The 12,582-nt window shown below is 52.5% G+C and overlaps 1 protein-coding gene across 1 annotated transcript in view; it reads right to left on the bottom strand.

The window, feature by feature from the left end:
• Positions 1 to 1,322: 1,322 nt before the first annotated feature.
• Positions 1,323 to 12,582, bottom strand: part of TSHZ1 (teashirt zinc finger homeobox 1) — an 82,042-nt gene continuing 70,782 nt past the window's right edge. The window contains exon 2 of the mRNA XM_039463835.2: positions 1,323 to 5,861. Within this exon, the coding sequence (XP_039319769.2) occupies positions 2,668 to 5,861 (3,194 nt within the window). The 3' untranslated portion in view covers positions 1,323 to 2,667. The remainder of the gene's footprint in view (positions 5,862 to 12,582) is intronic.

Here is a 12,582-nt window from a genome sequence, read left to right on the forward strand (position 1 = left end):
CCAATTCCATGTCCATCTCCCAAAGATCAGAGCTCAAGTTGCAAGTGCCTTTAAAATGACTCATTACTTAGCGACACACTGCGACCGTGTCCGGCGACCCCCTTCTGGGCAGCACTCACCTCCCTCTACCACTTCACCTGCTGCTGCTAACACTTTTGCTGTAAGGGTGAAATCACATAATCATATGTTTGCGGGTTTGTGGTAAAATAAACATAACTTCAAAGGATTATTATGCAAAGCCCCCACACCACTGCAGTAAGCCTAATTGTTATTCTTCTCTGTCACCCCTTGAGCCCAAAGTACATAATCACCCAGTAATTGAACTGAAATGTCTAAATGGCTGAGACTCCTAAAGGACATAGCTATTTACCAATGAAAAAAGTCAGAAAAATTTAGCAAACCTCCCTGGCACTCTGCTGCGTTAGTACAAAAGACTGTGTAAATATGACCCACCTGGACCTGCTCCTCCTCCTCAAATCATTAATGGAAACAGAACAATCCTCGCTGTCATGGGGCAATGTGAGAGAAATAATTAAAATATCACAATTGCTTAGCTGCTTCTGAACAGAGTGCTGTATGCTCTAACCTTTCTCAGGATATAATTTTATGAAAATTTAAGCAAAAGGCAGAAAAGTAAATTTTCCTGGTCATCTCATTAAGGGCTTCTGGGGCTGCAAGGAAGAGGCCAGGGGGCCTTGATGTCAATGCTTCCCTCAATACAGACTGGGCAGTGAGTCCCGGGCTTTCAGGGATGGGGGTCACCCTGGAGGTCGGGCGTTTACATGGCAAGCGTCCTGGCATTCTCAGTAGAGTCCTCCATGCTCTCATCTGCAGAAGCCTTGTTTCAAACACTGAATACAAGAGCAGCCAGCTTTCTTTAAAAAATTGTAGATTTTTAAAGCTCATGTTTGCCTCTTTAGAGCAACACAGAATGGATTCCCAGGTCCTTGGGGTCTTCGATGGTGGAGTAAGCCCTACCCCTCTCCTCCCATCATTAAATCTCTGGATAGACACACAGGTTAATTATACATATTTTTCAATTCTGCAAAGGATTTTCTGAAGGAAGCATCTCAGCCCACCTAAGTACAAAACAGCCAACGCTCAATGGCTAAACTCGTCAATCCTTGGCACCCCGTGGAGTTAAAAATTTTAATTATCATTTTTTTAAACGCAATACTTATCATTTGAATGAAACATGTCAGCACACAAATCATGAAATAATGATTCCGAATAGAATTTTTGTTGGTTGATTGCATAAGCAATACCTCTTGTTGCTGAAACAACATCTCAAAGGCAAAATAATGACGACATGACAATCCATGTAAATCAAGAACTGCATGTGGGTTTATTTTACATCTGAGAAAACAGTGGATTTAATTGTGTGAGCCAAAATGTACTGTACAATATTAATGATAGGACATCAAAATGTATAATTAATAGTGCATTGCTTGCTTTGTTTTTATGTACTTATTTCTGTCTGACAGTCCCTCTGAGTACACGCATCTGGAGAGACACAGTGCCAGTAGAAGTCCTCGATTTAAAATCAAGCTGCAGGAACTCAATTTTATTCAAAAATTGTGGTTTTACATTATATACACAGAAATTTAATATAAAATGACAATATAAAAAGTTAAAAGAGAAAGCATACAGCCAGAAGGTACAAAGAAAGTTGAAGAGATTAAAATGGTACGATATGTAACATACAGGAGTTTTTAAGCTGATGCTGGCAATTTACAAGGAAAGGACTCCAACGTTCGCCCCGGTTTTTTTTTTTTTTTTTTTTTGTTTTTTGTTTTTTTTTTCATTTACCAATGCAGCACGCTATAGAAAGGTCAGCTTGTACCAAAGCTTACATTTGTAAATAACTATAAACCGCAATATTTTACAGGAAAAAAGAAATAGCATTTTTACACATTTTTAAATAATAGCTTGCATACTTTTTTTTTTTTTTTTTTTTTGCCAAAAGTGGCATTTTTCAGCATCCAGAGGGTTTGGGCATAGTGGCGAGTGGGTGTCTGTTCTTTTTTGTTTTAAACATGTAGACTTGTGGCTTCCAAACCCGTGAGTCCTAGACAGCTTCCTATCTTCCCACAGCTGCATGCATCTTTCCCTCACAAACCAGTTCTGCATATAAAAGCTCATTTTTTAATTATTAAATAAGTTTTGCGTCTGACACAGCTTTTGATCTGAATGAAATGCCTTTAAGCCTTTTTTTCCTTTTTCTTTTTTTTTCAAGTGAAAGGCACAGAAATGCAATTACAGTCCTCAAAGGGTTAAACCTGACACTACCAGGTTCTATGACCTTTATTGTCATGGCAACTTCGTCATTTTGGGATGTCTCTTTATCATTGTTATTTGTGTCTTTCTTTACTGCTAAATAATGTCTCCGGGTAATGTGCCCCACTAGTTCCTACAAAAGATAGCTTCACATCAAGAACAGATGTTGAAAATAAAGGTCAGACTTTGACTCACGGAAAAAGAAAAATAACATGCACAGATCAGACAAAGAGCATATAAATATAACTACAAAATCTGTGTAAGAAAAACCAAGGTCCAGACAGGCAGTCCAGCAACAAAGGAAAGACTGATTTTAGAGGCTCAGGCCAGGCCTAGTGCAGCTCGACGACGTTTAGTGCAATGTTCCGCGGTCACTTGCATACCTGGACGCTACTGCTTCTCCAGCTCAGTCACATAGATCAGGTGGTCCTCGGGGGACTTGCCGTGCGTCTTACTGAGGTGCAGTTTGACTGCGTGCTTGCTCGCAAAGGTCCGGTTGCAGAGCTTACATTGGAATGTGGAGCCCAGGTCTTCCTCGGCGGCCCCCAGCGGGCCCAGAGTTTTGTTGGAGAGGACTTTCGAGACATTCTGCTGTTCTTGAATCTGATTGAGTGGCAGCTTGGAGAGATCCTTCAGGCTGAAGCCCAAGTGCGTCTCCAAATGACTGATGTACGTAGAAGCAGTTCTGAACTGAGAGGCACAATCGTTGCAAAAGAAAACAGGATGCCCTGTGTCTAAGTTCTTCAGGAATTTCGTCCCTCCTGTCCTCCTCAACTGGTACTTCACGTTGGCCAGCCAGTGGCTGATGGTGGTCATGGAGAGGCCGGTAAACTTAGAGATGTGCACCCTCTCCTGCGGGCCCAGGTCCGACATGATGTACTTGCCCTCCGCGGTCTCCCGCAAGCTCGAAGCGAACTGAGCCTGCAGGATGAGCAGGTGCTGCGGATTCCAGTTGGACTGCCGGCCCTTCCTCTTGTGGACCGGCGACAGCTCGTCCAGCGCCTCCTCAAAGCTGCTGCCATCCGCGTCGGACTTCTCCGAAACCGTGGACGGCGTGGACGACTTGGGTGTCAGGCGGCCCGTGAGGTTTTTCACCATGTCGGAGATGTCCATGAGCGCACTCTCCCGCAGAGGCGACGCCACCGAATCGGCCACGCTGGACAGCAGCGGCTTGTTCTTGGACTTGGTCAAGTCAATGGGCTGGTCGCTGTTTTCGTAGTAGTAGCGGTCGATGGAATCGGCCTGCTTCGCAGGGGTGGCGGGGTACACCGGCTTGTCCAGCATGCTGTTGCTGATCTTGTACAGCATTGCCAGCGGGTCCAGCGAGGGGCTCACGGGCTTGGACACCTTGCCCAGGTGGGTGTTCATGATGGACTGCAAAGCGCTCAGCGGATTGATGAAGGAAGGCTCCGGCGAGTGGTCCGTGATGATCCCCAGGTTGCTGCAGCCGTTGGTGACCTTTGCCTTGAGAGGCTCTGTGCCGTTTGGGGTGTGAATGTCCAGCGGCCCTTCCTTTTTGGCCTTCCCGGACTCGGCCTCAGGGCCCTTCTTCTGTTGTTTGCCGCTGACTTCCTCCGTTTTAGGGAAATCTTTATTCTCTTTTGCCACGGGGGACCCAGCGTTGGCCGGGAAGCTCTTCTCCTTCTCGGGGGGTCTCTCTTCCTTTTTGATGCTGACCTTGCCCGTGACCTTCTCCACCAGCTCCTCCATGGCAGACACGTTGCTCTTGTGCGGTGGGGGCGTGAGGCTCCCTGGGGAGTGCAGGAGGGCATTGTGCTCGGCGGAGGACAGCGACTTCACGCCACCGGCGTAGGATGGCTGCACCTGCACGCTCTGCACGGCCGCAGGTAGTGGCTTCACGGTGCCCGGCAGCTGGTAGGCCGCGTGGATGCTGGGGTAGCCACCCCACGAGGGCGCGCCGTTCTGGGCTTTGCTAATGGCCGTGGAGACGGTATTCTCGAGGGACTTGAGAATGTCCACCCCTCCCTTGGGGCTGTCATCCAGGTCCTCCTCGCGCAGGTACGGGTACAGGGTGCTGGGCTCAAACTTCTCCGAGCTGTCCTCGCTCTCCTCCTTGATCTTCTCCGTGTCGCCAGCCACTGGCACCTTCTCCTTCTCCGGCTCCTTCTTTTCCTCAGAAGCCGTGGACCCTGCGGGAGAGTCAGGCTGCTTTTTGATGCCGGAGGCCGGCAGCCGTGTGTGGGTGGTGGGCGGCAGGGGAATGGACTGGATCTTCTCTTCCACCACGGGGTCCAGCACCAGCTGCTTGCCCTTCTTGGAGGCCGACGTGGTCACTTTGAGGAAGTGCCCAGTGACCATCATGTGGGCGGTGAGCTGCTGCAGGGTGTCGTGGGAGCTGCCGCACTCCATGCACTTGAGGATCTGCGCCTTGCGGGCCTCGAACTGCCAGGTGTAGCTGGCGCCATTCTGGTAGCCGTAGCGGTTATTAGGCGTGACATACGGGTTTGCCGCTTTCTGATCCTTGGCCGACTCACTCAGGGCCACCTCTGTGGCCATTCCTGCCACTTCGGGGGAGCAGGGGGGCGCCAGGTCCTGCAGCGCCCGCTTTTTGGTGGAGGGGACCAGTTTGGTGATGGCTGGCACTGGCTCCTTCAGAGGCACTTTCTGGTAATGCTTGGTTTTGATCATGTGGACGCTGAGGTCCTGCAAGGACTCGAACGAGTGTCCACAGTACATGCACTTCAGCACCTTCTGGGCGTCCTCCTTCCCCTCCATCTCCATCAGGGAGCGCTTCCTGGGCTTGGACCACCGCTTGGTCTTCTCGGAGTCCTTGTCCCTGTTGTCGTCGCGGTAGTGGCCCGTCTCATTCATGTGCACCGTCAGTTCCACCAGCGTGTCGTAAGCCGCGCTGCAGTCTTTGCACCGGAACTTGCTGGCGCCAGTGAAGACAGAGCCGTAGAGTTTGTTGTTCTGGCGGTAGAGCTGCACAGTGCTGAACAGACTGGGCTCGGGGAGCAGCCCGTACGAGGACGTCTGCTGCAGCGTCTTGGCCAGGGCGGCTTGGTGCCAGTCGTACCCCGAGCTGCTGCTGGTACTGGTGGTACTGTTGTGGCTGGTGCTGGAGCTGCAGCTGGTGCTGGGCGTGCTTGTGGTGGGGCCAGTGGTGCTGGCGGGGCAGGCAGGGGTCGTGGGGGTAGGGACGGAGCTCTCCTTCTGGCTGGCATCGTTGGTGCTGGTGGTGGAACCCGACTTCTTTAAATCCAGAGCTAAGCTGGACCAGCAGGACTCAGAGAACAAGTTTGCATACACAGCTTTGATCTGTGCCAGGCTGTCCTGGGGGTACGAGACGCTGTCGGGACACTGCAGATCCTCCTTCTCTTCTCGAGAGGAAGAGCCTTTGAAATGGGCCAGCTGGTCGCTGCTCTCGCTGAATGGCGACCCATAGCCGGCGTCCTGGTTAGTGGCAGAGCTGACCGGGGAGTTCTGGTAGCTCTGGGCCTCTTTGATCTCCGTCTCTTCACTGCACACGTACTCACTTTCCTGAATGTCCAAAGACAGCCCATCATCCTCCACGTGCTCTTCATCTATTTCTGCTGCCTTCAATTCTTCCTCAGGAACATAAGCTAGGAGAGAAAAATGAAACCCAGTTAGAAGTAAATCATCTTCAAGGATGCGGCCTCCCCAGCAGTTAGATGATCTTTAAAAAAATATTTTTCAGCTGAGCTCCCAGGACACAAGGCTATCCCAACTTTATACATCTACCCTTTTGCAGAAGGTAAGTTTCAAAAGGCGCTGGCCCCTCCTGAGTGACTGTGTCTTCACCAAAGGAGCCTGAACTGGAGGATGATGTCCCATGCTCTTCCCAAAGATGTCAGTTTGACCCTTGCAGCCTGGTGGGAAGGCTGGGGACATGGGACTCCAGCCACCTCCTGCCAAGTACCCCTCCTATAGGCTGTTCTCTCCATGAGTGACACGTGAGTCCCCTCATGACTTCCACGTGGCAAATATTTTTAAACACCCACCAGGCAGGACCTGGTGATCAGTTTTTAGAGCAGGATACTCAGAGGCAGTACTATATAGTTTCCATAAACGAAAATAGTCCTCAATAGCAAGCAATAAAAACACTCTGGTCTTCACCAAAAACAAGAACCAACACAGCGCCGCCAATCTGCTTAGACAGAGCAAAGCATCACCCACATGGGGCTGCCAGACAGATGGCAAAAGCCATCACCACGGCCCACGGCAGCCTCATTTACTGCAGCCTAAAGCTGGAAAGCACCGAAGTGTCCACTGCTGGCTGGAGGGATGAACCCATGTGGTCCATCCACACCATGGACCGTGATGTCACTCGGCACTGGAAAGGGGGTTCCATGCACTGCAACGCGATGGTCCCTCAAGTGCCGAGTGCGCACTGAGGGGAGGGTTCACAAAAGGACACGCACCACATGGCCCACTTCACGTGGGGGCCCAAGAGTTGCCACAGTCACAGAAAAAGAAAGCAGAATGGCAGTGGGTACTGGGAGAGGGAGGCTGTTGTTTGGTGGGGACGGAGTTTCCGTCTGGGAAGACGAGAGCATTCTGGAGATGGCGGGTGCTGATGGCTGCACAATATGAATGCTCTTAATGCCATGAAACTGTGCACGTACAATGGTCATTTACACATTATAAACATTTGATCACAATAAAAACTGTTTAATTATGAAAGGCCAATGGTCCACACTCCATCCGCCTACTACAGGCCCACCACTGCGCAGCAGAGCAATGTCATGGGCTGAAGGGGCCTGCAGGATATAGCAGCGGTCCCATGGAAGGGGCTGAAGGCCACAGATGCTGAGATGCCTGCAGGACACTTCAGAACCTTTACTCTGCGGGACACCTGCCTAATTCCCAGGAGGAGATGGCTGCACGTGACCCTGCCTCATTCCCAGGAGGAGATGGCTGCACGTGACCCTGCCTCATTCCCAGGAGGAGATGGCTGCACGTGACCCTGCCTCATTCCCAGGAGGAGATGGCTGCACGTGACCCTGCCTCATTCCCAGGAGGAGATGGCTGCACGTGACCCTGCCTCATGCCCAGGAGGAGATGGCTGCACGTGACCCTGCCTCATGCCCAGGAGGAGATGGCTGCACGTGACCCTGCCTCATGCCCAGGAGGAGATGGCTGCACGTGACCCTGCCTCATGCCCAGGAGGAGATGGCTGCACGTGACCCTGCCTCATTCCCAGGAGGAGATGGCTGCACGTGACCCTGCCTCATTCCCAGGAGGAGATGGCTGCACGTGACCCTGCCTCACGCCCAGGAGGAGATGGCTGCACGTGACCCTGCCTCACGCCCAGGAGGAGATGGCTGCACGTGACCCTGCCTCACGCCCAGGAGGAGATGGCTGCACGTGACCCTGCCTCACGCCCAGGAGGAGATGGCTGCACGTGACCCTGCCTCACGCCCAGGAGGAGATGGCTGCACGTGACCCTGCCTCACGCCCAGGAGGAGATGGCTGCACGTGACCCTGCCTCACGCCCAGGAGGAGATGGCTGCACGTGACCCTGCCTCACGCCCAGGAGGAGATGGCTGCACGTGACCCTGCCTCACGCCCAGGAGGAGATGGCTGCACGTGACCCTGCCTCACGCCCAGGAGGAGATGGCTGCACGTGACCCTGCCTCACGCCCAGGAGGAGATGGCTGCACGTGACCCTGCCTCACGCCCAGGAGGAGATGGCTGCACGTGACCCTGCCTCACGCCCAGGAGGAGATGGCTGCACGTGGCCCTGCCTCACGCCCAGGAGGAGATGGCTGCACGTGACCCTGCCTCACGCCCAGGAGGAGATGGCTGCACGTGACCCTGCCTCACGCCCAGGAGGAGATGGCTGCACGTGACCCTGCCTCACGCCCAGGAGGAGATGGCTGCACGTGACCCTGCCTCACGCCCAGGAGGAGATGGCTGCACGTGACCCTGCCTCATGCCCAGGAGGAGATGGCTGCACGTGACCCTGCCTATACTTCGCTGACCAAGGTTCTTTAATTATTTTTCCCTTTTTGAGGGAACAACTAGCTGGACCGGAGTTCCTTCAACAACTTGGGATATTTGGGGTTAAGATATTTTGCAGAAAGTCCCTGTTAAAAAGTGCATTGATCTGACCTGAGAGGGGTGTCTCATGAAATATCATCATTCATTATCAATCATCACAGCCAGGGCCTAAGGGAACATGGCAAAGAGCACACACGTTTCCAGGGAGGACTGACAGGAGGGGCAGGAAACATCTCGGCTGCCCAAAGGGAGGATGCCAGGGAGGGGTCGGGGAGCCGTGTGAGAGCCTCAGCACCTGCAAACAAAGGCCTTCAGATTCTCGTGGCAGCCAGCACTCTCAGGCACATGCACAATCACATGTGTACGCGCGAGCACACGCACACACACACACAATGAGAGACAACTGAATCGGCCACGTGGAGTGTCTCTTCCAGCTCAGGCCCTCCTGCCCTTTTCTGCACATGGCCTCAGCCCCACCTCCTGTGAGAGCGGAAGGCAATCTGCACACCTGTGCTCATGTGTTTCACGGCGGTACATGGACAGCAATCTATTAGCAAATCTAGGAATCACAGTCCTGTTCATACTGTGCTGTGAGTGTGGAAAATACTCGACCATGGAAGACCCCGGGCCTCAACTACAGGCATCAGCATCTGGGCAATGCTCTAGATGATTCTGACCTTCCTGGGAAATATAACACTCATAAAATTCAGAGAGAGTTGCCAAGTTCAGGTGATTGTCATTTGCTGGTAGTTACTAAAGGTTTAGGATGGCCCGGTTCTGAGGGTTCACCATTGGGGCCCAGGCATGCCACTTTAAGAACCACTGGTAAAACTCGTCAGCTTTGAACCAGCCTGGCCTGGGCCACCGCGGCTTGGGCCCCAAGGTGCAGCTCCTCAGTGGACTTTGAGGGTGACTGGGAAGGCCGCAGCCTGTGCTGGGTGGGAAAATGCCCAGGTGACGTGGAAGACCCGGCTTTATGGTGTTGGGAGGCCTGAGCATGCTGGCCCCGGCCCCTCCCGCTGTGTGCCCTCACACGGTTCCTTCCATGGGGATCTACTACAGGAAAGTGCCTCATGGCTTTCACCAAGCCGTCTTTGTGAAGGGGAGCTTCATGGCTTGGTCACTAATGTGAAGGAAGCATTTCGCTTGACTTGGATCTGCTCCATTAGGGGAGCCCATCACTGCTGGCCTGCTGCTCTGTGTGCCTCTGCCCCAGCCATGGCCCACCCCACAGGAGGCAGCCACCTATGTGTGCTGATAAGTGAGTCTGATTGTCGCCTGGGCTGCCACATCCACATACTGTAGATGGGCTGGCCTGACCAACAGAACTTCCTTTCTCCCAGTTCTGGAGACTGCAATCCCAGGTTAAGGCCTGGCAGGGTTTGGTTTCTGTGAAGCCTCTCCCTGGCTTAAGGAGGGCAGCTCCCTCCCTGAATGGCTGTTCTTTCAGCATGTGGACAGAGAGAGCTTTTGCACTTCTAAGGCCACCATGTTGGACCAGAGCCCTGCCCTATGACGCCATTTAATGCTGATTACTTCCTACAGGCCCCTTCTAATACAGCCATGATGGGAGTCGGGGCTTCCACACATGAAAGAAGGGGACACAACTCTGTCCACAGCAGGCTTTCATCTCAACTCTGAAAACACAGAAATGGGAAACCTGCTGTCATGCCTCCAGGGTGTGTTCAACACTGGCCAATCCTTGTCCTCTTGGCTGGAGCAGGCGCCCACAAAGGATGAGGAGTCGGGGCTGTGTCTCAGGGCCTGGCCCTGCATCAGGACCACAAGGTGATGGCCTCTTCCCGCACCATCCTGCACCCGTATCCTCCCGGCAGGCGCAGAGTGTCAACCAGGGCAGACTCCATTCAGGCCGTCCTCCTCCAAGACAGTCTGTTCTGCGCCCCGGAAGTTCCTAGGCTGAACTAAAATGCATCGCATTGCCAATCTGTGTCAGGAACAGACTGGACCTCAAAGATCCCCAGAACGAGAAGGCCCACCTAAGAGGCCATCTTTCCAGCAAGCCGTTTGCTTACGCAGATGCCCACGGCCCTTTGCTGGCTCCAGGGTGTGTGGAGAGGGTGGGGGGGTCCATAAAGTCCCTGCCCCGCTGCACTCATGTCCCAGGGAAGAAATAAAGCAGGGTGATCAGGCAGCGTGTGACTGGGTGGGCAGGGACACTTTTGGAAGGGAAGGAGCTCCAGTGGGGACAAAGGTGAAGACTGGCCCCCACCAGTTCAGGCTCTCCCTGCCCGCAACCAGCATGCCCACCTTCCAGATGCCATCTGGAAGCAGCTTCTCACTCCCCACCTGGCTGCACCTGTGAGCAGCACGGGGCCCTGTCCCTCACCTCGGACCCTCGGTGCCCGCTTCCCCTCCCTGTTCTGAGCTGCCCCATTCCCCGGGTCTGCCTCCTGCTGTTGCCCGTCCTTCCTGTAGCCTCTCTTGGGCCAATCTCACCTTCTCCACAACCGCAGTGCCTGTGCCCACCACGGCCATGGGCACCCCTGCACACCTGCCAGACACAGGCCCATCAGGGAGGCACCTGTCATGCGGCCCCCAGGGTGCTTTCAGGGCCTGGCCCTGTGTAGGCCCGATGGAAGAAGCCCCACCGTTCTAAAACAGGCCTGAGGTGACACAGTACTCCACACCGCACCTCAGTTGTGTGCAAACAAAATGACACCCCACCGCCCCCTCCAGCACCCTCCTCCTCAGAACGGCAGCATGCTCTCTCCTCCTTCTGAATCTCCAGATTCAGATGTTACTGAATAAACCCAAATGAGAGGATCTGAGCCAGAAAAGCAGCAGAATCTTCAAAGCTTCCTGATCCTCAGGCCACCATCCAACCTGGCCCCACGCTGATCACCAGCTATGGCAAGAGCCTCCCAGTGTCCCCAGCCGACCTCCCTCCACCCCTGGTCTCCGATATTCTCCCTTCCAGCAGACACTCTGCTCCCGACGACCCTGAGTTCAAACCTTTGTTGAAGCTGTGAGTCCCAGGCAGGGTGTCTGGACCCCTCACAGCTGCCCCACCTGTGCCCAGCCCACCCCATCTATCTGGTCCCAGGAAGCCCTTTCCTAGTGGAGGAGTGCCCGGTCTGGATGCCAGCCCTCCCCCACTCTCTGCCTGGTGCAAGCTACTGGGACCCCAACCCTCCTGTCTCCTTATGCCATCCTCATAGAATTCACCACGCCCAGAAGAATCTGGAGCTGTTACCTGTCTGTCCTCTTCATCAAGCTGTGAACTCATTTACTCAACAACACAGCATAAGCTCAGGTGTCTCTGGGTTGAGTGTTTTCATCCCATTGCCTCATTTAATTTTCACCACCCTTCAAGCTACATATCACCTATTCTACAGGAAAGAGAACAGAGTCTCAGGAAGGTTGACTGACTTCCCCAAAGGAACACAGCAAACAAGTGGTGGAAACACAATTTGAAAGTGAGGCAGCTGACTCCCAGCCCCAGCTCTTTCCCTTTGCCACTATCGGGATCAAGTGATTTTCTTTAGTCTCACTAAGATGCAGATACCAGAGAAGATATGGAGTTAATGTTTTTGAATGAACTCATGGTCAAAAGTAGTTCTGTATTAAGTATTTACAACAGCCATTATGTGCCAGCCACGGTGTTGTAAATGAGAGAATCTCAAAGAAAATGAGTAAAGGGAGGGAAATAGGAAAACACTGATACTCTTTACGCCAGTCATTTTAGTTTTTGAAGTTGGCCTAAGAAGTTAACATGCAATGCAGAAAAAGCTTCATGCACAAAGATGTCCCTTATACAAGATGTTCTTTTACACACATAAAACTTGCCACCATCTAAATCTTCAACTATAAGTAGTTACATGAACCAGAGTTTATTCCCAGGATGCAGCATCCTTCAAACACAAGAAAGTATGTTTTCATGGCACGGAGGAAGTCATTAAATGAAAAGAGCAAAAGACAACATTATATACACAGAACAGTGAAAAATCCTTTTCAAGAATGTGACAGTGGTTTTTTTTTCCTAGATAAGGAATACATGGGTTATTTATCATTGGGTGGGGTGGTTCTTGAGAAGTATCTGGATTTTGAAAATCTTCAATATTTTCAGTTCAGCTACCACGGACCAGCCATTCAACACCATTGCTGGAGTGAATTAGCTAGAAGCAAACTTTCATGGAACATCTACCGGCCACAGCTGCAGGCCCCAGTCAGATCCTGGGAACTGTGGAGCACAGACAATGGCATGGCCCAGCCTGGGGCAGGAATATTGGGAAAGGCTTTATTGTTACTTTGTTTTAATGTTAATGAAAGGGGGATGGAAGGAGCGGGGATGCAGACAGT

This window comes from Saimiri boliviensis, chromosome 13 (assembly GCF_048565385.1).
Source record: "Saimiri boliviensis isolate mSaiBol1 chromosome 13, mSaiBol1.pri, whole genome shotgun sequence".
NCBI classification, from domain to species: domain Eukaryota; kingdom Metazoa; phylum Chordata; class Mammalia; order Primates; family Cebidae; genus Saimiri; species Saimiri boliviensis.